The 25282-nt window shown below is 39.7% G+C and overlaps 1 protein-coding gene across 1 annotated transcript; it reads right to left on the bottom strand.

Moving 5' to 3' along the window:
* Positions 1-375: 375 nt before the first annotated feature.
* On the bottom strand, positions 376-19580 carry ets2 (v-ets avian erythroblastosis virus E26 oncogene homolog 2). The gene is made up of 10 exons (XM_052014583.1): positions 19385-19580; positions 15521-15589; positions 12333-12453; positions 10516-10635; positions 8120-8320; positions 6732-6818; positions 5143-5376; positions 4375-4635; positions 3798-3916; positions 376-2339 (listed from the first exon to the last, which is right to left on the bottom strand). Exons 2-10 carry the CDS (start codon positions 15581-15583, stop codon positions 2124-2126), a joined length of 1422 nt encoding a protein of 473 aa, XP_051870543.1. The 5' UTR covers positions 15584-15589; positions 19385-19580; the 3' UTR covers positions 376-2123.
* Positions 19581-25282: the final 5702 nt, after the last annotated feature.

Raw genomic sequence — 25282 nt, 5'->3', positions numbered from 1 at the left:
AGTTAGCAAGAAGGAATACCTGCTCCACATCTACTCCATTAAGAACACTTGTGATTTGAATAGTGTACAAGATCCCCATTTTTCTATACTCCAGTGGGTACAAACCCAGCCTGTCCTTCTCCTCACAGGCAATCTGCCTCTTCATTTCATTTACTGGCATAAAGCAAATTACAACTATGCAACGAAAAACACATTGTCTGTTAAAGTGTCTTGTATGGCTTGTCCCTTTTATAGTTTATTTTCCATCGGGCCTTGACCTTTATGAATTCCATTTACAAGTACCTGAGTGTAGATCCCAGAATAAATCTGTATATTGTAAAGATTATTTCAAACAGTTCAGTGATGTTTCCAAAAGAAATGTACAAGGTATTTCAGAAAATGGATTTATTTCAAAAATATATCAAAACCACAACCATTTATACAAATAAGTGATAATTAATGTTACAAATTTATGTTGCTATACAAAAACTATACATTGTTCTGCATTCAGAAAACCTTATGGTATCAAAATACTTTCCTAGCTCATTCAATTTAAAACAAATTTGAAATTCAGTGCAGATAACCAGCTGCAACATCAGCCCCAAGGTGGGTTATAATTTATGTATAAAGATTAATCCCCTTATATCCTGTCCCAAAGTAAACTAGCATGCAGAAAGTTTTGTCTTGAAATTAAAGCAATTCAGTGGCTAACTGGTATCCTCAGGTTGGATGGTTTAAATTCTGCATAGATGCTTTTTGTAAGTATGTAACAGGTTTGAGGTGTTGCAGGGGATAACATTAAAAAGGAACTTTACATTCATTTTGTTAATTAAAGACCAGTTCCATTAAATGAGCATCTATCTCCTGGAGTCAACTTGTGTATAACTGGGTCATGAATTAGAAGTTAATCTTATTTTCCATTGAATAATCAGAATTAATGGAAAATATGTTCAAAGTGCTGAGAGGTATCAAAAATATTTGCTGCATCACTATTAGCAAGCTATTGTTATGAAATATTTACAAACTTTAGAATGCACAAGACAAAAAAGGGTTTTTGATGATATCCTCCTAAGAATGGTGCTGCCTTCTCACTGCTTTCTGCAAACCATGCAGTTGTGTAAACCTCAATGCCTTGAAACTCTGCAGTACCCTTTCACAATGCCCCAACCTTGGCAGCAAAGATTGGCAGCTGTTTCCTGTCACACAGCTACCAGAGACTTGTATAGTTACATTGCAATATTTAAACTTTGATTTTTATAAAATGACAATCACACATCTAGCAAAACTGCTATTTTAGAGAAGCACTACCATTTGGAACAACAGGTATAAAAAGACAGGTGGAAACTTTTGGGTTTACAGGCTGCAGATATGACTGTTATGGCAATAGATTAAGTGTAATCTTACACAGAATGTTGATAAAATATTTCCTGATAGTTGCCAAGCCACAGTTTAATACTTCCACATTTGTTTCAGAAATTGACTTTGAGCAACTGTTTGAGTTAGTGAAGTAATGAATGAAAATTCAGTGTAGTCTACAAACTAGCTACATTTTTGTGCACCTGAATATCTTGTATGGATCTAGCAACTTGTATCCACATTAACCCGATTCTTAACATAGGAATCTGAAGAGTTTCATATGACAGAAATATTAATTGGCCACAGGCAAAAGATATCAAGAACAAAAGGGCAGCATTGTGATCCTGGGAGTGAGCTGTGAATGCAAGTAACAGCCTCTCACTTTATGGCAACTCCTTTGGTCTGAAACTATAACAGCCTTACCCATGCCACATTAAACAAGTTCTCACTGATACTGGATGGCTTGTAACTACAGCTCATTGAATTAAAAGAATAAAAGCTTGTTTCACAATTTGGCAATTCACAATCAGAAGGAAAAAACCACATTGCTAAACTAAACTGATATAACTGGTTAATACTGCACAACTCTACTAGTTAAGAGTAAGAGTATAGGAAAAGGTTTGTCACCAGTTTTATCTTTGGCAAAGCAAGATGCCTCTGTGGTACCATTCCTCATTATGCAACCACTCTGTCTCCCACCACACCAGACCAGTTCAGAGTGAAATTTGACTAGTGCCTGTCACATTCACACTGCTAGCAATTTCAGCCATGCAGATGCAATAAATGTATCAATCCTCTGTGTCTGGCTGCACTCCAAGCATTGCATGAAGTTCCTCCGCTGTGTATCCCAACAGGTTGTGCAGGTCACAGACAAAGCGGTAGACATATCTCTTGCCTGATGTCTTATGAATGATGTTCTTATCATAGTAATAACGCAGCCCTCGGCTCAGCTTTTCATAATTCATTTTGGGTTTGTTCTTGCGCTTGCCCCATCGACGAGCAACCTGTGTTACAGCAAGAAATTAAAGGATTTAGCATTTAGGATTACAATTGCAGCAAATAATAGATCACTGTGGGACAGGAGTCAGTAATGCCCGAAGTCTGGTGTAAAATAAGTTAGCATTTGACAGTGCAACTACATTTGGTCTCTCACATCCTTTACACCTCTTGCATCCTTTTTAAACACTTCTTCTACCCAACCTTTATTGTGCTGAATTTCATTCTGTATAAGCAAGTGAGTAGTTTATGAACTTTTTTTAAAAACCAGGCTTACATAACTGTTGCCCCAACCCATGCCCTGTCTCATTTCTAGGGGAGTACCTTAATTCTGTTCTAACCTCAAGGTGGTGTTGGCACTGGGTGTCACTTGGAGTAGGGGAAGGAAAGTTCCATCTCCCACCTCTTGAGCCAGGGCAATGTGAATTCTAGCCAGTGAACATCACTTCCTTCTAGTTGTGTTACAAATGAAGTTAGAGGAGGAAAAAAAGCAAAAATCACAGATTCAGAGAAGAGCAGTAAGATCCTCAAATGTCCTGTTTAATTCTGAAGACATTTGATGGCTCTTATTCAAATGACCTCTCCAAAGAATTCAGTATTTTACAATATTACACATATCCAAGTTGCAGCATTCTTCCCTAAACTGAACAGTTTGTGTAATTTTGTAAAATCAAATGTAGACTTTCTAAATGTGAATAGCTATTTGATACACTATTGAAAGATTTCACTTTATTGGTTATTATGCTAAAATCAATGAACAAACTAATTAGTGTCAGACTTATTTGGAGACTCAGACTTTTCTGAAAATAAGCTTCAGAATCAGACAATGTGCTGTTCAGCATATCCCTGCTGACCCTCAGCAATTTTTATAGATGCATCATAGAAAGCATCTTATCTGGATGCATCACAGCTTGGTATTGTAACTGCTCTGCCTGAGACTGCAAGAAACTGCAGAGAGCTGTGGACACAGCTCAGCACATCACAGAAACCAGCCTCCCCTCCATGGACTCTGTCTACACTCTGCTGCCTAGGTAAAGCAGCCAACATAATCAAAGACCCCTCCCACCCCAGGTATTCTCTTCTCCCCTCTCCCGTCAGGTAGAAGATACAAAAGACAGAAAGCATGTATCCTGCTGTTATAAGACTATCTAATGGACCTCTGGTACAATAAGATGGACTCTTGACCTTGGAATCTACCTTGTCATGGCCTTGCACCTTATTGTCTGCCTGCACTACCTTTAACTGTAACACTATTCTGCATCGTTATTGCTTTTCCTTTGTACTACCTCAATGTATTGATGTGAATGAATGATCTGTATGGTTGCTATGCAAAACAGTTTTTCCACTCTATCTTAGTACATGTGACAATAATAAACCAATTCTTTTTCCCTGTTAAATCTTACTGGTATGACTACCCCACACCACATTTTTCACATGTACATAATCTGACAACACAAGACACTTACTTCATCAGGGTCAGTCAGTTTAAACTCCCATCCATCCCCTGTCCAGCTGATAAATGTCTGACAGGATTTATCTGTCAGTAATTCCAAGAGGAACTGCCAAAGTTGAATGGGTCCACTTCCTGTGGAAATGAGAGGATGCAAGTTTAAAAAGTTTTCAATACCTTGGAAGTAAACTTTTGGCAAAAGGTATTCAATTTTCACCACTTATGACATAAAACAAAACTCAGTCCTCAAATGACTTGTATGTGAACAGGAAGCAGCAAGCAGTTTCTCATCTAGGACGAGACATAACATAGGTTGTAAAATTACAATTACTTGTCACCTAGTCATAGCTAAACAGTGCAAAATAGAAGTAAAATGACTGATCACTGGGTGGAAGAGAAGTCATAAATCTACAAAGGGCAGAATATTCAGCTCCCTCTACTCTTAGGGGGATAGCAATCTCCTTCAAAATTAGACAGATCTTTCTTTTGAATTTGTTGGTCTCTGGCAGAATAACAATGGGCCAAGTACAGGGCACTGCCTTCTTTATGTGTTCAGAACAACTAAAAGGAAACTATTGGGACAAAGATCTCACCTGTGAATCCAGCAAGCACTGCAGCAGGGATGACTGGTTTCCCTTGTTCCAGTGGCTCTTTCCTCTCTTCAATGTAATCTTTGAATGAGATATTGGGTTTGTTTGGACACAAGGAGTGGCTACAGTCATCTTCAAAACTGTCCTGAGAAGGTACACGCTGCACATCACATAATGATGACTGACTGTTCCAAGATTTCAACAGGGGGTCTGTACCATCAAAGTTGTCTACACTTTCGAGAGAACCTTGGGTTCTGGTCTCAACTGAAAAAAAGACAAGTAAAATTCAGTTTTGAACCATACATAAAAGACTGAAATAACATCTTCTGACCCATCCCAAGCCTCAACTCACCTACGCCAGTTGCACTTAACCTTCAATTTCCTGTTCTTTCAGAATATTACCTATATGCTCTTTAAGTACTAAGTGATCAAACCTCCACAATCCTTTGGGATGGGAGTTCCAGAGATCCACCATCTTCTGCAAGAGGAATTTTTCCCCCCCCCCCCTCCTCAGTTTTAAGTGTCCCTCTCCTCATCTTGTAAGTACGTACCCTTTGAGACTCTCCAGTTATTGTAAATAAATATCCCATCATAATCTCTCAGGACCTTATTCAATTTCTTTTTTGCCACCTTGTCCACTGTAAAATATTCTTGAGGCAGTGGCTACTACCAGTAACCAAATTGTTGTTTCCCCTCCCCAGCTCCTTGCTACCACAAGGTTAGGCATTTTACTCTCCATGTCATTGCTTAGCTTCCTCCACACATACTCACCAGGGCCAATCATGCCCACATGCAAGCTGCTGTCATTCATCTGCTTTTGCGGCATGGAGTAGTAGCCCATCTCATTGTTGTTCAACTGTGGGTTAGCAGGGATTGCAAAGTTGCGGTTCAAGCCTAGAAAATCCTGGTTACTTAAATCCGATGAAATCTGACACAACTCTGAGAGGAAACTTCCAGTAAAATCAGAGACCTGGCTCCCACATTGAAGTTGATTGGAGTTGAATTCTAAAAACATTTAAAAAAAAAACTTCATTGAGAATGATATATAAACCACCTCCTCCTCAGTTTCCTTTGACTGGGATACAGCCAACAAAAACCCTAAACTTCACGTCAGAATTTAAGCAGTAGTTACTTCTAATATTATCTGAAACCATTTGATCTTCTTTGGTGGCTACCACCACTTGGCTCCTATGTGGTGGTAGCCACCAAATATTTATACTCTTCTAGTTTCATTCTTTCTCCAACCCCCTTACACACCATTTAAGCCAATTGAACTGACCACTGCTTGGAATGTTGGATCAACTATTTGCTCTGACCTCATGCTTAAACTTGCAGTCAAAGACCAAGCCAAAAAGCCACAATTTTCTCATCAACTCTAAAATGGAAACTGGCTTGCTTAATGTTTAAGAGGTCAAATTATATTGCTTCAGAAAAAAGTTTCAGTGTAAAGAAAACCACCTTAGGTTAAACCCAAGAAAAATGTTTAAATCTGTATTCATCTTGGAGTTTTGAGCAGACAACAAGAAATGTAATCTATCCATATAAAAAGGTTTAAGTAGCGTCTGGCATATTTCAGACCACAGTTCTATAAACAAATTTATAGAATAAAAACTACAGCCAGCAATTTTTTTGTGGGTTTCTTATGGGCTTTGCTTTAGTTGGTGTTCCCCTAAAGAGCCAAACTAGAAAAAAAACTGCAACAATAAGAATCTGATTAACTCAACATATGCCTTAGATTAGTGATTACATACCATCACAAAAATAACTGATAACAACCAGTGGCAAAAACCTGTTACAGAGCAAAGTTTTTTTTTCCCCCTGAAAGTAGGTGGAGGGCATTGTGATAGAATGAAGTCAAAATTAGTCACGAAAATAACTGCTGTTTGCTCCTGTCATACTTCCTTATTACATGAAAGGAGTTTATTGGTATTGGTTTATAATTGCAAAAAGAAAAACAGAATGCAGAATATAGTGCTGCAGTTACAGAGAGTGCAGTGCAGGCAGACAAATAAAATGCAAGAGCCATGACAAGGTAGATTGGAAGATCAGAGTTCAAGTGTTCATCTTTTAGTGTACAAGAGATTGGTTCAAGAATCTGATAAAAGCAGGATAGAAGCTGTCCTTGAGCCTGCTGGTATGTGCTCTCAAACCTGTTTCTGCTGCCTGATGTTTGTGGTGGGGGGAAGTAGGGTGGGGGGTGGTGGTGGTGGAGGAAGGGAAAAGAAGAGAGAATGACTGGGGTGGGAGGGGGTCCTTGATTATGTTGGTTGCTTTCCTGAGGCAGCAAGAAGCAGGAAGTTTGCTTGGACTAATAGATCATTGTCCAAATAGGCTACTCAGTTGATTTGTAAAGGACATACCAAATGAATTATTATCCACCCAGTTTGAGTTTGCACTGATAAGAGCAGAGTTTCCCAGATAGTTCTGCTGTGATGCTTCCTGGCAATCTAGAACAAGGAGGAAACAAAGGAAAAGGCAAAGATTACAAAATTGCAAATACAATACTTCAAAGAGATCACACAAGGATTGACCAGATTATAAAATCTCAATCCAGTAATTTGGATCAGAATTACTTGATGCCTCTTTGCCAGGCCATCTGAGACCAGGAACCTGGTACATGGTTAAACCAATGGTGCAAATCTGCAGACACCAAAAGCTTTGGAAAATCTTTATTACAGTAACCACTAATCCCAAACAAGTGGATAGGAATCAGACAAGCCCCAATTGCATTTAAGAGGTTCCATTTTCTCCACCCCCAGAGACTTCATTGTTCTGCAAGAAAGCAGCTGCTGTGATCACAGATACTAACAAGAAATGGAAACAATAATCTGATTTGCAGAAGTAAATGGTTAAAGAGGAGCTTTGTGCACAGCTGGGCTTTGTTCTTTTTTTGAAAGCTTGAGGGTGACCTGAGCAGTTTGTTTGGATACCCATATTCAAAAATAGCTCATGTTGTGCTAATCTGTAGTTAAATGCTGGGACAATCTGAAGGGATTAAAATCAAATCCCATTCACCAAATAATTTTCTTGATCAAAGCAGCTGGTGAAGTGAACTAGTCCTCTGGCACCTTCAAGCAAAGCTGCAAGTAATAGAGAGTCTGAATTAAAATTGAATTCTGCAGTCTCATCCTACACTTGATCTCAGCAGTGGCTATGTTGTGAAACAAAGCAGGGCAAACCGATTTACTGAAGGAGGATGTTAGAACAATTGAGGTGGATCTTTACATCTGGCAAATGCTGAACTGAATTGGGGGAGGCGACAGAACTAACCATTACAACAAACAAAGCTTTAATAGATGATTTAGACTTAAAGCTCACTGACAAGCTAGTTTATCCAGCAGGTAACTGAGCTGCAAGAATCCGAAAACTCTAAAATTAGATCACTGGTGTTTGCTCCTCTGTGGTTCTAAAACTGGCCTGAGTTAAAAGAAGGGAAGATTAGGCAGTTATTGCTGGAGGAGCACATTTGTACATTCTTGCCAAGAACAATTGTGATGCTGTTTGTGAATGAATCATCACATCATTTGAGAGTCAGGATTCACACACAGGCTACTAAAGCAAAGTATTTGTGAACAACAAACAAGACTACTGGGTAGAAGATAGAATTGAAAAGACAGATTTAGTACCACATCCATCAGTAAACATTTGAAAATAATGCACAACAGTTTGTTCTGAATTAGTAAATGCTGTATAATTGGGTTGTTTGCTCCATGCTTTTAACAGGAAGTGTTTCAGGATACTGCTGTACCTTTCATTAGCTGTTCCAAGTGTTCCCAGAGAATATCTCCAATGAAGTCAGGTGCCAGCTCCAGAAAACATTCTTTCCCAAGATCACAAAGAACTCGACCAGTCATGTAGAATTTTTGGAAATTGACATTCTGCAGACTGAACTCATTGACAGCCCAGTGTAGCCATTGATTAACATGCTGCTCAGTCCAAATGTGAGGGTCTGGGAAGAAGTGAAAAATGTCAAGTTACTGCAAAGCATGCAAGAAAATCTCCTGCTTAAGACATACTAATCATTTGTCCAGTTTCTCCAAGACCAAATTCTTTTAAGATGATTTTCAAGCTTTCCATACAATGGCAGTGACAGGATTAAGACATGTAAACTACATTAATCTGTATACAGTTTAAAAAGGGAAGCAACTTTGCTGTATCTAGAGAGAAAAAAATGTCATCAACTTCATTCATGCTCATTCTGCTGAAGCTGATGATTCATTCTGCTGCATGGGCAAAGGCAGGAGTTCCCCTCTGGGAGTGTGCACCATTCATAACTGCACACTTCTCAAAGTGTTACTTAGCAACAGTTCAAAGCAAGTACCCAGTGGTTCTCCACTTCCCTAAAGGAAGCAGCACCCAGTCTCCAACTTCGGGGAAAAAAAAACACTTCACCCTTATGGATCAAGCTCATCCTCTTTCTGCTCAGCCTGCCTATATTGAATGGCAGGAATTGCATTCAACTAACTGAGTCACACCTTAGAGTCAGAGAGAAACAGCATAGAAGCAGGCCCTTCAGCCCACTGTGTCTTTGCTGACCATCAACCACCCATTTACACTAATTCCACATTGATCCTATTTTTTATTCTTCCCACATGCAAATTAGCTCCCTTTAGATTCGATACTCAGCTGCACACTTAGGGCAATTAACAGTGGCCAATTAACCTACCAACCTACATGCCTTTGACATTTGGGAGGAAACCAGAGTACCTGGAGGAAACCCACATGGCCACAGGGGCAACATACAAATTCCAGGCAGACAGCACCCGAGAGGAGGATTGAACCCAAGTCTCTGGCACAAGGCAGCAGCTCTACTTAACTGTCACTATACCTGAGTGTGCCTTTGGTAGTTTGATGCTTTACTGCTGTTGTATTCTGATTTACTGCTCCATGGAGCTCTCGCACTAACCAATAAATATTTATGTATACATGGGATGGGGTATTACTGGCCTGGCCAGCATTTATTTTCCATTGAATGAAAAACATGATGCTGGAGGAACTCAGCAGGCCAGGCAGCATCCATGGAGAAAAGCAGGTGGTCAACAACATTTCAGGTCAGGACCCTTCTTCAGGACTGAAGATAGGAAAAGGGGAAGCCCAGTATCAAGGAGGGGAAAAGCAGAGCAGTGATAGGTGGACAAAAGAGGGGAGGCAGGGTAGGTACAAGGTGGTGATAGGTAGATGCAGGTAAGAGAGAGTGATAGGCAGGTGTGGGGGAGGAGGGGAGAGCAGATCAACCAGGGAATGGGTCAAAGATAAGGAGAGAAAGGGGGGGGGGGGGTAGGAAAGAGAAAAGCAGCATGGTGGGGTGGAGGGGTTGTGGGGATTACTGAGAGGGTGCAAGAATTCAATATTCATGCCATTAGGCTGCAAGGTTCCAAGATGGAAAATGAGGTGCTGTTCCCTTCCAGTTTGTGCTTTGAATTCTCCTGGCAGTGGAGGAAGCCGAGGACCGACATATCAGTGATAGTGTGGGAGGGGGAGTTGAAGTGACTGGCAACACGGAGATGCAGATCGCAGTTATGGACAGAGCGCAGGTGCTCTGCGAAATGGTCACCTTTTCCGCATTTGGTCTCACCAATGTAGTGCAGGTGAGTCTGTCTCACCTGAAAGGACTGTTTGGGTCCCTGGATGGAGGTGGTGTAGGGGCAGGTGTCGCACTTATGGTGGGGGCAGTGGAAAGTTCCCGGGGTGGGAGCGGGATGGGTGGGGGAAAACGAGTGAACTAGGGAGTCGCGGAGAGCGCGGTCCCTGTGAAAGGCAGAAAGGGGTGGGGAGGGGAAGATGTGCTTGGTGGTGGGGTCCTGTTGGAGATGGCAGAAATGTCAGATATTGTGTTGGATACGAAGGCTGGTATGATGAAATGTGAGGACAAGGGGGACCCTATCCCTGTTGGGTCTGGGAGGGGTTTATTTCCATTCCTCATCACTGTCAAGTAGGTGGCGAGCCACCTCTTGAACCAATCCAGACATTGTGGTGATGGTACTCCATGCTATTGGGTAGCCAGTTCCAGTACTTTGACCCAGCAACTTTAAAATCTAACTGCATTCACACATCATTCCAATAGACTGTGGTCATGTGCGAGAACTTTAGAACAAAGGTACTGAACCACAAGTTAAATACAGTGATTCCCATCAAACTGGTTACCTTTTGGGATGCCAAGGCGTCGCCTCTCTTTGACAAAACCACTGAAGCTCTCCTTGAGTGCCTGGCTCATGACCGCCTTGCTGACAGGTGTGAGGAGAGGAACTTCATTGGTTCCAACATCTGCAGCAAAAGACAAAAGCTGTGAGAAATAACACCTCCAGCATGAAATACATTTTTCCCCCCCCCCCACCCCCCTGAATTTCTATTTAATGTCCCTTCCTGTTGCAATTGCAACAAAGGAAAATGGCATTCCATAAATCAAGCATTCCATCTCAATACTAAGCTCTGTTGTTATACTGGATTCATCAATTGGACTCTATAAATACATGTAGTTTTAGGGTAAGCATTTAAAGTAGCTGGATTTCCAGCATTCCACACAAATTTAAAAATACCCACTTTACCTTAGTGATACCAGCAAGTTGTGAGGAGATTTAGCTGGCAATATTGTCCCTGGGCACATATTATATTTAAGAGCGAGGTTGAGAGTTGGGATTCACAAGTAATTAATATATAATGTTTGAACAATAAGGCTTGTGAAAGGAGACCCGAATTATATAGATATTTCTATGTCCCTTTTAGAATGTCTTAAAGCCCTTTCAAGCCAATGAAGTACTTTGGTAAGTGCAGACACTGTTGTAATGTATTCCACACTGTGGAATGTACACAGCAAGTGGTTATAAATGAAGTAATAATGACCAAATAGTGTTTTGGCAACACAGTGAGACCAGGACACATGAGAGAGAGAGAGTCTTGGTTTGGTTTCATATTTGAAAGATGAAATGTTAGATTTGAGTGGAGTGGTGTAACAGACAATGAGATGGAAGTTTAAAGCCAAAATGGGACACTAATTTCTTAAGTGGTTACAACTGATTGGATTACTGGCTTTGTTGATGCCTTGCAATAATTTATTATGGCTAACAGTAGGGGAAAAATATGGAGCACAAATGCTGGAAGAACTCAACCAGCATCTGTGGAAAAAGAAACCAATGTTTCAGGTCAGTGACATTTCCTTACAAATAACTATGAAATATTGTTAATTTATTGCTCCTGAATGGAGGAAGGGCCTAAGACACTGACTGGTTTCTTTCCCTAGATGCTGCCTGACTGGCTTAGTTCTGTCAGCATTTCTGTTTTTGTTTCAGATTCCAGCATCTGCAGTTTTATTTACTTCCCTGGGGTAATGGTCGATTAAGCAATGCCGAATCTGATAATTCAGTGCATCAGTGTGCATGCATCATAGTGTGGAGCCACAGGGGAAATGAAAGCATTTGTACTTTAAGCCATCAGCATGTTCCTCAAGATAGAAATAAATGCACGCTGTTAAAAACAAAGTTGCCTTCTTTCTGCTTTTGTGAAGCACTGACCCAGACTGGGTACAATTCCATCCATTCTGATTGCTCTTTGATTCTTTACCCAAGTGGTGAGGGGTTGAAGATGAAAATGGCAAAAAAAGCTAGCTGACCCAATGTGGCTATTCAACTCTGCTCAAACCAAGTTTTCAGTCAACATTCAGAGATTTGGTCTTCTCACAGGGGTTATCAGAAAATGATCAAGAGCAGGAATTCATTTCCCTCCACCACTCACCCTCTATAGAATGGAGTGCTAAAGTCAAATATAATACTCCAAACTCCTGAATTGGCAGAAAATTAAATATGACAGACAAGGGATCTTGGGTAAAATGATCAATGCCAACCCAGGTGATGTGTTTATCTATTAAATCCTGCACTAATACATTCAAAGACAAACAGTATTACATGCATGATTCTATTAACAGAATAGCTAACAATGAATATTTCCTAGTTATTGAGGTATTTTACCATTTAATAAGGCAGACATGCCAGTTGGAACCTCTTGTACACTTTGCTCTTCATCTAAATGTGATAGGAATCCATCAAGTCCAGTATCAAATGGTTCATGCATGTCAAATGCTGATTGACGCTGAAAAAAAAATCCAAATGTTCTTTAGTAGCAGCAACTATATTAATTTTCTTTACAAACAATGTCCTCGTTACTAGAAGAGATTCATAATTATAAGTACGAGTCTAGGAGTATTAGTGCATGAATGCTTGATGTGTTCTGTTAACCTCTGCTATTTTAACATAACTATTAATGAAGTGAACAAATCATTGTTAGAGGGAACATTGATATACTCATTATTTGGCACCAACATTAGAAACTTCTTTACAGGTGAACATTGATAAATGATTGTTTCTTGGTAAGAATACTTAGTGAATTTTCAGTACTAAGAGGCATTTAAATAATATGAACCACTCCCATTTAAGAGACAAGAGCACAATGCTATGAAAGTTCTATTTTCCAAGTCATCCTCATATGGGGTCTCATCACCGTTCCTTTAGTGTTTTTGGGTCAAAAGTACAGCAAATGCTATAATGGGAAGACTTCTACTATATGGTCTAACACTGGGCATTTAAAAATGAATAGCAAGTGTGATCTTACATATAATAAGAACAAGTAAAATACTTTAAATTGGAAGTATGAGGTGAAAAGAGAATAGTTCTTCAAATTCTATTTAATGTCAGTCTACAGAACGCATTGACTTGGACATCAGTTTATGGATTAATTCAGTTGCCTAGCATATAACTACACCAACAAATACAGTAATGTCTGCACTAAAACTATTTTTGCATCTATAGACACTAAAATAATTTTTCATTAAATAGCAACAAGAATATACACTGTCCATCATTTTGTTTACAATGCTACACCAAATTTTGACAAACCTGTGGGATTCAACCTGCTTTTCAATCAATGAATGACAGAATAAAAGAATGAAAAGGTGTAGTACTCTTAATTGTGTATTTAGTGAATGTTGGTGTCATTGAGGCAAGGATTGGAAATGAAGAGTTTCAAATTAATCAAGCATTCTTAGGTGAAACATTTCCAAATACAGAGCAAAGTTCTCTCATTTCCACCCAATGTGTCTTAATGCAGGAGCCTATACTCATCTTGTGGTCTCCTTAACAGGAGTTGCCCACAAGTGCCAATTAGCCAAAATTAAGGGCAGTTTTGCAGTGTGGCTGTATCCAATGAAAAAAAGTCTACAGATGTCAGAATTCTGAAATTAAAAACAAAGTGCTGAAAACACTCAGCTTGTCAGCTAGAATCTGTGGAATGAGACAAAATTGCTTTCTCTTCTTTTCAGATGCTGCCCGACTTCCTGACTGTTTCCAGTATTTTCGGTTTTATTACCTCCTTTCATTGCTGCATTTTGACCCTGCTCACTCCACACTGATTGTGATCATTCTCTGGTCAACATCTTAAGTCAGCTTGTGAGCTGGATTTGAAAGTAACATGACGCAGAACGTGTGGAATTAAATGGAGCAAAACCACCAAATGTTGATCAAGATTAAACAGTAATAAAACATGTAAACCATTCCACAGGAATGGGCACTTCACACTGTTAAACTGAAAGAGTTTTTATCCCCCCAGTGATTACCTGGAAACTTAAATTATCTACAAATTCACCAGACTATACAAACGAGAGCACACCCACACATTGTGTAAACTGAAAAGTCAAGTATGGTACGAGTTAAACATTTATAGAATTACTCATCTAGTAGTCTATTGATTATAGCTGAGGAACATTTTGTACCCCCAGTTTCTGATTAATGAAGATGTCTACAACTCAGTCGCATTAGTCCCCAGACCAAGGTACCACAAAGTATTGAACATTGCATGTCAGAAATTGTAATATTTGGAATGTACTCTCTGGAAAGAGAATGGAAGTAGATTCAATTCCAATGTATAGGAGGAAGTTGCACATATGCTGGGAAAAAGTAATAAGGGAATAGGATTAATTGGATAGCTCTTTTAATGAGCTGGCAAAGGCACCCTGGGCTTAAAGGCCTCCTTTTGTGCAGTATAGTTCTATGAACACAGATCAAAAGACGAAGCATGCTCATACCAGACTTTGCTTTCCAAGTTGCACAATGCACAAGCACGCTTTCATTTGTATAGTTTAGCAAACTTCTAGGTAATTTAAGTGTCTAGATGACAAATTCAAAATTTGTCCAAATCACTGTTTTAACTGGAACCTACCCAAAGAAATATTAATAGAACAAGAGAAAGCTGTTCATTCATGTGAATGAGTTTACATGCTTTGTTATTGTTTAATCAGATAATCTTTGGGAGAAAATTAGAAAATATATTTCAGTGATTTTAGAAAAAGGAATCTTCCAGCACCTGTATAATAACAGTACAGTAATGTAGCAGTTAGTGTAATGCTATCACAGCGCCAGTGGCCCAGGTTCAATTCCGGCCGCTGCCTGTAAGGAGTTTGTATGTTCTCCTTGTGACTGTGTGGGTTTCCTCCGGGTGCTCCGGTTTCCTCCCACATTCCAAAGACGTATGGGTTAGGAAGTTGTGGGCATGCTACGTTGGTGCCGGAAGCATGGCGACACTTGTAGGCTGCCGTCAGAACACTCTCAGCAAAAGGTGCATTTCACTGTGTTTCGATGTACATGTAACTAATAAAGATCTCTTAATACTGAAGTGAAATACTGTTTTTTTTAATCTCCCTAATCCAGTGGGGAAGAATGGGCTCTACTGTAACTAAGATGAAAGCCAAAGTAACCCATTTGCTTTGTAGACAGTGACCATAGCACTTAAATCAACAGTGAAATAATTATTCAGATCCTTCCAGCACCATTACAAACCTGGTATGCAATCAGCTCCATTGACTCAAGGGAGATCTATTAACACAGTTTATGAAGTAAACATATATTAATTAATAGGCAAAAACCAAATTTTATAATCATAAATCTGCATGATTTTCTGCAGAAATTTTGCTCACGATATTCCCCACTGCTTGTAGGTTACATGCACACTGTACCTTTATTCCTTATAGTAATTTAAGCTAAAGACATACCTGGCTCAATAAGAAGAGCCTATACAGGCTGCAACACATTCTCCAAAGTTTGAAAGGCTTACGTGCTCTTAAAGTGTAATGCAGTACCAGTTTCAGTCTTGCTTTGTTAAACTTTACCTTAAGTATGCCTCGGGATTCCAAAGCTACAGGGGCTTCCTGATCTCTCAAGAAATCACACATCTTGATCTGTGGAGGTCAAAAAGGAAATAATTAAACTGGCATAAACATTTTCATTTCTGGGAATGAGCTGCATTTTTTGTTGGCAGGTTAAATTTAAAATTACTTAATGTAAAGCAATTTTGCCAATTGACTCCAGTTTTGTGACAGGCAAAATTGGAATGAGGTCCATTTTAGTTTAGATTACATAAAGTCAGGTCGAATTTAGTGAAAACTTATTTAATATAAAGCTTTTTTGTCAATGGACTCTCCTTTCATGATAGCCAAAGTCAATATTTCATCAGAATCAAATCTGTCAAATGTGTTTTGATTTGGCATTGATCTTGACAAGTGTGAACATTACCAGACAACATAACATTTCAGTTACACCTGATGAATGTACAAGGTAGTTATGAGTCACATGGCTCAGGATTGCAGATATGCCTATGTTGGCTGGAACCCAGAAACCACAGTCCTAAGATCTGCTCCAGGCTAGATCTCACACAAGGAGAGTTTGTTCTGTCCAGGTTCAAAACAACATTTTCCAAATTAATGTTCAAATTATCTCAAGATTTAAAAAAAAATTACTATGAATTTAGATGTCCTCGGTGGACAAGATTATTCAGATGGAATTTTTTTGGCCTAGTTAATTTTAATTGGACTTGGTCAGATTTTATCTCCTGGCTACCAAAACATAACCTCCTGGAGCCAAAAGGAATTCATTTGTTGAAGATTTTCATAAACTCCTACAACAGAAGAGTTGTCTATTCAGCTCAATGGATCTTGTTAGAAAGCCTTCCAATTGGTCCCACTTTCCTTCTTTCTCTACAGCTATACAGAACCTTCCTTTTAAACGTATCCTCAGTTCCCTCTTGAATATGTGCTTACTCTGGCAAAGCGACTATTTGTAAAATAGCAGTAATGAACAATGCATGCATACAGGCATATGCATGAACAGAGGCAGGAGGAGAGATCAGCTCTAGTCACATCCATGGAGCAGATTTTACTGATTACTGTGTGTTCTGTGGGGGTGGAAATGCATGGAAGACTTTCCAAATGCTAGCTGGTGTCTCACATGAGAGTGCAGTTTAGGGAAGAGAATGTATTTGGCATCTGCTATTTCTGTTTCAAGTCAATACTTTACAAGTTGAAAGGAAATAACTTACATGTATACTTTCAATTTTATATAAAGTTGTAGGGATGTATTGCCATCATTTCTCAAGCAATAGTACAAGCCAGCTTATCTCTGTAGCCCTGCAATTCTCAGACAATATAATCAGCTTATTCTTCTGCTTTGTACACATTGCTGTGGGTGAATACATCACTTAGGTTAATCATATTAGTGATTAGATTTGTATGGCTCATACACCATTTGTCAGACGATCACAAGTTCATTTCTAGTGAAATTAAATACACCCACATCTCAAGCACCTGGTCAAGGTAACCTCCGTCAAAATATTACTCCGATTAATATTTAATCTACCAGACTATACCAGAGGCAGGAAAGGTTTAGATTACCGAAATCTACTTTAAGATTATAACTGAAAGAAGGTTCTGGCAAGATTATTCTTTAACAGACTCCACCCCTGTCTCCTTTGAAGACTTTATCTGAAAATCTTAAGTAGCAAAGTACACCTTCAAAGCAAAGCTAAATGAGATTAGTTGTTCCCAGGCAGTCTATCAGTAATGCTGGAGGGTGTGTTTAGTACTGTTTGCTCCTATGTTATTTGATAACGTGGAAACAGCCCTCCTGATAGACCACATAACAAGTCTCTCTCTCAATTGTATTAACCTTATTGGTTTAGGAAAGTCTCCATGGCTGAAACAGAATCTAGAAACAAACATAATTAAATAAATTGAAGAATCTGATTAGAAGGCCTGCTTCATCTGGAAATGATCGGGGAAGGCAATGACAGTGCTGCACCACTCTGCCAGTCTTGACTCAGTGGCAGCCATCTTCATTTAATCAGAATGTTACCATTTTAAATTTCACTGAGAACCCGAGCACACAATCCAAGCTAATACTTCAGTACTGGATGAGTGCTACACTGTCAGGAGGCACTGCCTTTCAGCTGAGATGTTAAGCTGCAGGTTTAGATGATCCACAGCAAAAGATCCATGACAATTTTGAAAAAGGTGTGGGGTAGTTGCCCTTTGTATCCTGGCCAATACCAAACACTGGTGAAATATTACCTGGCCAATAACCTCATGACAGTTTGGGGAACCTTGCTGTGCACAAATTGGCTGAGAGCCTTTCTTATGTTTCAACAGTGACAGGAGTTCAAAGGCTTGAAAGTATCTGATGTTAAGGCCACGGAATGTGCTCTGCAAATCCAAATTCTCTTTTCCTTCAAAATACAACCCTGGATCAATTAATTCAAGGTGACTAGTGCATACTTTTCTTGCCCTATCCATGCACTGTTGAGTGATATGCAATCAAGAAATCAAACAGCTTAAACTTCAGACACAACCCTGACTTTATTGCATTCTCAAGGATGGATATGCTTGCCTTTTGGAGATGGTGCAGTGAGAGTTTATTGGATAGATTCATAGGATTGACAAGGAAAAAGAATTGAATAAATTGGGGCTACGTTCTCTGGAATTAAGAATGAAAGGTGATCTTATTAAAATATGCAAGGTTTGGAAGGAGCCTGACAAGTTGGATGCCATGAGGACGTCTCTCCTGTAGTGTCAAACTAGGAGGCATTGTTTTAGGATAAAGCATCAGCCATTTAACAATGAAGAAGAATTTCTTCTGAAGGTTGGGAATCTTTGGAGTTCTCTACCCAGAGAGCTATGAATGCAATGCTATTAAATATATGCATGGTTGGCACAGACTTGTCAAAAGATTACAGGTGAGAAGGCAGGAAAGTGGAGTTGACGCAACAGTCAGATCCTCCATGATCTCACAGAATATGAGAGCAGGTTCAAGAGACTGTATGGCCTCTCCTTACTCCTAGTTCTGGTTTTCTTCATATTTATTTTTTGTGAATGTGCTATTAAATTCATGTCAGATAGCACCTACTCCAAATGATCTGCAAGCAACGATTTAGTAGGATTTTCTATGAAACTGTAAATAACATTAAAGGAAATACATACACCTATACACACTGACACCATGTAAAATACAGCGATCCATATATACATTACCTTCTGAAGGAAGTACGTATAATTACTCGTCATTCAGATTAAACCAGTTGCAACTTTTTTAACAAGTTGGGTTCACAATGGAAGATAGTGTTAACTCCAACTGGGCGAGACGGCCTCATAAAAGAGTTGAGGCCTTGGGCGTACTCCGGAAAAAAAGATAGTCTTTGAGAGTTTGCACTCTTTATATCGGTGCATTTTCAAAACCACTTCTGCTGAGTGCAATCGACTGGAGATGAGCATTTAAACCACAGCGACTTTTAATCACACAGATCATAAAACCACCCATACTAATATCAAACCCATGTTGGGCCAGAAGTCTGTCGACGACTGCTGTTGCACAGTTCAGAGCTTTCATCTTGTTCTTGTCGGCTGTTTTAAGAAGTCCCCTTTTTCTGTAAAGCTTTAAGTTATCACTTAATCACTCACGGTATGATAAGCACAGGGAAAACCACCCCCAAATCGAAGATATCGAGCTTGTGTCAGGTCTAGATATTGAAATACGAACACAGGTACCAGTAACTAGCACGCGAAACGCGACCAATTCTGCTCTATTACAATATTAAAACCGAGACAATCCCCAAGTAATAGAGATCACCCAATCCACAAACCTCAAAGGGACACTCCGACCAATCTAGAAGGTCGCCACCTAAATACATATAGACATTCTATACTTACTGTAACTTGAGTCTTAATTGTTATATCCCACAGTCCACGAACCGTCGATTACAACACGAACAGTGAGCTCAATAGATCCGAGAGTGAAAGATGCGTGTCAATTACAGGCGAGTGTTATATCTCCGTGGAAATTCACTGTGATTCCCCCCTTGTAAAGTTACTGAGGTCACGCTCTTAAGCAATCTATTCAAGCACTATCAGAGCCTCGCCTTATACATCAATCCCACAACTTCGCTTATTCGTAGGTTTCTCTTCATTGGACAACGTCGGAAGTAGGAGGAGTAAAGGAAAAAAAATCACCAAACAAGGTTAACTTGCCAAGTGGGTTTGCTTCCTGATGTTATAGTAACCACGAGCAAGCCAGAGTATGATGCAGTGTTTTGAGTTTAATACTGATTTCCACGAAAACGTTTCTATCTTGTAAACTAAAGCACACATTGGGGCAATGTTTCATCAAGCTACGAATCAGAAAGACTTGTATTTCCCCGATCTTTAGGAATATTATGGAATCTTTTACAATCAAGACAGCATACAAGGCCTCTGTAGAGGGTCCCATCTGAATGACCCCATTTGCAAAAATGCAGCTCTTTCTCAGGAATTGTCTTCAGATTGCTATGTTGGTGAGATCGTGGATGAGATTGTTTTCTCCTGTATATTCTCACTTCGAAATCATGGTTGAGGAGTTTAGTAGCCGGAATTTCATACCCTTTTCATTGAAACAATGCAAGAAAATGTTTAACCCACCACCTCCTGACTCATGGTGCTATCGATTGAGTCAAGGATTACCCAGGGCTTTTTGCTTCACTTCATCATTAGATATGAGTTTTGATCTGATTTGTGTTATAAATTATATTCCTTGTATTTAAAGCATAGTAACTATCATTTATACAATGTGTTTGTACTGTAAAAAACATCATTTAAGTGTGTTATTGAAAAAGAAATTGCTTTTGAAAATAAAAATAATGGGTTTTGAACTTTGATATTGGAAATTAATCATCCTATTTTATAGTGAATGTTCAAATAAATATTGAATATTTTTTTCCAAAATAGGAAGAAAATTCTTATCAAATATGTCCACTATATTTACAACATTATATTTTTTCTGGATCCCCTAAAAGAAAGCTAGACATTTTGGCCCATATCCCATGTTGTTTCTTCGAAATAACAATTTATTAATCGCACTGCTGTCACCTTTTTCCACACCACTGTAAATCTTTGAATAATTTACCCAATTCCAATTCCAAGGTTATAATCAAATCTACTTCCAGATTAAAGCAGCACACTTCGTAAAACAAAATAATCTCTTGCTCTTTTGTTATTTATCAATCCATCCAATAGTGCAAACATTTTCTTCCTACCTTCTCTACCAAAACACATCACAGGTTTGAATTCGTCTGTAAAATCCCCCTAAATTCTCACTTTTTGAAGGAGAGCAGCTTCAGCTTCTGTTTTCATCCTGTCTTTCATCCCTGAGACAATTCCACTTTATCACACTCTGCAGTCTCTACAAAGCCTTGGCATCCGTCCCAAAGGATGTCCAGAATTAGCGGGGAAATTTTCATCTGTGGTACTCATGACAAAAAAAGACTTGGGTCCAACTTCAGCAAACTGTTTAATTATAATTCTTTCTGCCTTTATGACTTCACTGCAAGACGATGGGCATAATCATGTTCGTGTGACAGTCCAATTCCATTATTTAAAAGCAAATGAAATTTGTTGGAGCTGGCAAGGAAAGGACAAGGATTTAACAAATGCTTGAGCAACTGGACATGATTGTGGAAGAGATTGTTTTCTCCTGTAATATTCTCAGAATCAGAATCAGGTTTATTATCACTGACATGTGGCATGAAATTTGTTGTTTTGCAGCAGCAGTGCAGTGCAAGACATAAAGACATTAAAAAATTACCACAAGTTACAAAAATAAATAAATAGTGTGAAAGAGTAATAATGAAGTAGTGTTCATGGGCTCATGGACCGTTCAGAAATCTGATGGTGGAGGGGAAGAAGCTGTTCCTGAAACATTAAGTGTGGGTCTTCAGGCTCCTGTATCTCCTCCCTGATGGTAGTAACGTGAAAAGGGCATGTCCTGGATGGTGAGGGTTCTGAATGATGGATGCCACCTTCTTGCGTCACCACCTCTTGAAGCTGTCCTCGATGGTGGGGAGGATTGTGCCCATGATGGAGCTGGCTGAGTCTACAAATCTCTGCAGCCTCTTTCAATCCTGCATGTTGCGAATGCCTGGTTGACTGAAGAGTTCAGCAGCAGGAGTTTCATATCCTATTCATTGAAACAATGCAAGAAAATATTTCATGATCTGACTAGGCTAGGAGAAGTAAGTATAGTTTCTGCTTCAGATATATCCTGCAATGCACAATACTCTCCAGTCTTTTCACTTATGTATGATTCCTTAAAACCACTTATGTTTTGAGTAGGAGATATGATTATTAAGTTCACAGATGACACAAAAATCAGTAGAGTTGTGATGGTGAGGAGGGTAGTCACAGGCTACAGGATGATATTGATTGCGTGGGAAGATGGGCAGAGAAATGGCAGATAGAATTTAACCCTGATAAATGCAAGCTGATGCACTTTGAGAGTACTTTTACCCCTCATCCTACTTAGAAGGGATCTGAGCAGGACCTTTTTCACCCAGAGAGTTGTGTGTACCTGGAATACACTGCCTGGGAGAGTGGCGGAAGCAGAGTTGCTGACAGCATTTATGAAGTGTCTAGATGAGCACTTGAACCATCTAGGCATTGAAGGCTATATGCTGGAAGAAGGGATTAATAGGATGGGCGCCTCTGGTTCCCCATCAATGGGGTGGGCCAAGTGGCCTGCTTCCAAGCTCTATGAACTTTATAAAGCATTGGTTAGGCCATAGCTGGAGGACTGGTTGCCACACTATAGAAAAGATGCAGAGGAGATTCACCAAAATGTTGATGGGCGAAGGAGCATTTTAGCAACGAGGCGAGACAGGACAGGCTGGGTTTGTTTTCCCTGGAGCTGAATTGGCTGAGGGGAGACGTGATAATGGTATACACAGTAATGAGGGGGATGGATAGGGTAGACAGTAGGAAACTTTTCCCCACAGCAGAGGAATCTAGAAGGCATAGGTTTATGGTGAGGGGTAAGAGGTTAAGAGGGGATCTGAGGCAGAACATTTTCACCCAGAGGGTAATTAATTCTGGAACACACTGCCTGAGTTGGTGATGAAGACAGGTGCTTTCATAACACAGAAGGAGTATCTGGACCAGCACTTGAATCGCCAACATAGAAGGCTATGGGCCAAATGCTAGTAAATGGAATTAGTATAGATAAGTGCATAATGGTTGGCATGGATAAGATGGGCTGAATAGCTGTTTTCTATGCTTTATGTTTCCATGACTCCAGTGGCCATCTTTCACTTTTTATGTGTTGTCACCTCTCCACTTCTTCATTCACCACTGCTGCTCATTCCAACTTTGTGAAACGCAATGCATCTGTTTGATTTTTGTGCTCACCAAATGCCCTGCATCCATTGAATGAAAAATATCATGTCAATCATAATGTCTGCACTTAATAGTATATTCATAGATCAATTCGTTATAGGAAAGGAAGGATGGAGTTTGGCCACCACAAACTGTGCAGCTGACAGATGCAGAGAGGAAATCTATGGAGATAAATGGCACCTCTGCATCCCTAATAACAGGAGATGTTGCATTTGAGGATGCACAGATGTCTAATGACAAAATTAAAAGTATCTGTAATGCACTTATATCATCAGTGAGTATGCTGATCAGCTGGATTATTACATCAAATTGATTGTTCTGTTTATGCTTTCTCCAAGGATCTTTGTCTGTTGAGCACCTGTATGTGAACATGCCTTTTCAGAACTCTTTCCTACCAGGGACACACTGTTAGGAAACATAACTTAAGATGTTTGTTGAGTTTTCATGTAATGCTTCACAAATGCAGGGGATTGTAAGATGACTGCATGGAGCTCCTCCACAGCTGTCAAACGAGTCCAGTGTTGTCTGATCATGGCTGTGCCAGACATGTCTGCTTTTTTAGGTAGTATGACATTATCTGAGAGTTAATGATAATTCTCAGGTCTGCACCAAGCTGCCCTTCAACAAGGTAGTAGGACTGGCCCAGTGCTGAGCCAGTGGAAGGGTTTTTGATTATATTCTCTTGTGTATGATTTGTTGGGAAGACCAACGTTTATTGTCCATCATCAGTTGAACTTGAGATGATGCTGGTGAACTACCTTCTTTAACCACCACTATTTGGGAACTGAAGTTGCAACCACAGTGCTGTTCGTAAGATGAATGGAATTCTAGGATTTTGACTCAGTGATGATGAAGGATTGGTGATTTACCTCTTAATGAGGAAAATATGTGACTTTGAGAGGAAATTACATATGGTGGTATTCCTGCTATTTTTGTCCCTTTTCAGTGGTGTCACGAACCAGCAACAAAAGAAACACACTGAGCATGATTCAATGTTAAAAACTATTTTATTAATCACTACTTATGATAATACGTAAAATAAAAGTAAAAATGTTAGTATGTTAGAATTCAAAAATGTTAAACCTCGAACATTAACCCCAAAACTAAACTCTTCGTGTGTGTGTGTGGCAAAGTCCAAAACTCCCAGTTCCGGAATGGTTCTTAAAGTTCAGTTCCGCAAGCCATAAGGTGAAACATGAGCAAGGGCTTCTTCAACAACCACCATTGTCTGAAGATAAGATGTAGATGTAGAAAAACATAGAGAGAGTACATACGAAATCCAAATGTTCCACGATGGAACCCAAACGACACTCCAGTGTTTACTCGGTAGTGACTTCCTCACCCCGAAAAGCATCCGAATCGTGGTCGTCCACACACAAATACCTGTTTCCTTCTACAGGTCAGCAACAAAGTGAACTCCACCGTATTACTTCCAACTTCCATACATGGATTTCAGTGGCAGACACAGTTATAGTTTCTCATCCATTGATAGAGAAAACAAGCAGGCTGGTGTCTCTCTCCCTTCTCTCTCTCTCTCTCCTTCTAACTTTTTCAACAACGTCATTACGTCCTTTATCTTCTATTGACGTAAGCACGCCCCACACACACATACACACACACTCTCTATCTTAAAGGGACTTTCACTGAGTCCGTAACAGTGGTCATGACTGAACTATGGGATTGTCATAAAGTCATAGAGCCATACAGCACAGAAATAGGCTCTTTGACCTATCACGTTCATTACAACCATTAAATATCCATCTATACTAATCCTGTTTAGTAGAACTTGGCCCATAGCCTTTGATGCTTTGGCAATTTAAGTACTCGTTTGATATTTCTTAAATCTTGTGAGATATTTGCCTTCACTATTGCCTCAGGCAGTGCATTCTAGATTCCATCCACCCTCTGGGCAAAAAATGGCTTCAGATCTCCTCTAAACCTCCTACCCCTGACCCTGAACCCATGTTGTCTAGCATTAGACAACTCTGTTATGGGGAAAAGTTTCCTATTACCTACATTACCTATTCCCCTTATAATCTTGTATACCTCTATAGGTCTCCCTTCAGCCTTCTCTACTCTAAGGAATGCAAACCCAGCCTATCCAGTATCTCCTCATGAAACTCCTCTGCATCCTCTCCAATACAATTACATCCCACCAGAGTGTACATAGTAGTCCAGCTGTAGCCTCACCAATACTTAAGTAAAGTTGAATCATAACCACCCTGTTCTTATATTCAGTGCCCTGGCTAATGAAGGCAGTTATCTCTTATGCTTTCCTCCTTGTCTTATCTACCTGTGTTGTCACCTTCAAAGCACCTTGGACATACACATTAAGATCTCTCTATTTCTTAATACTCTTCAAGCCCCTACCATTTACTGTGTATGTCCTACCCTTATTGGTCCCCCCAA

This window comes from Pristis pectinata, chromosome 4 (genome assembly GCF_009764475.1).
Source record: "Pristis pectinata isolate sPriPec2 chromosome 4, sPriPec2.1.pri, whole genome shotgun sequence".
Lineage (NCBI taxonomy): Eukaryota > Metazoa > Chordata > Chondrichthyes > Rhinopristiformes > Pristidae > Pristis > Pristis pectinata.
This window is presented reverse-complemented; position numbering and strand designations above follow the sequence as displayed.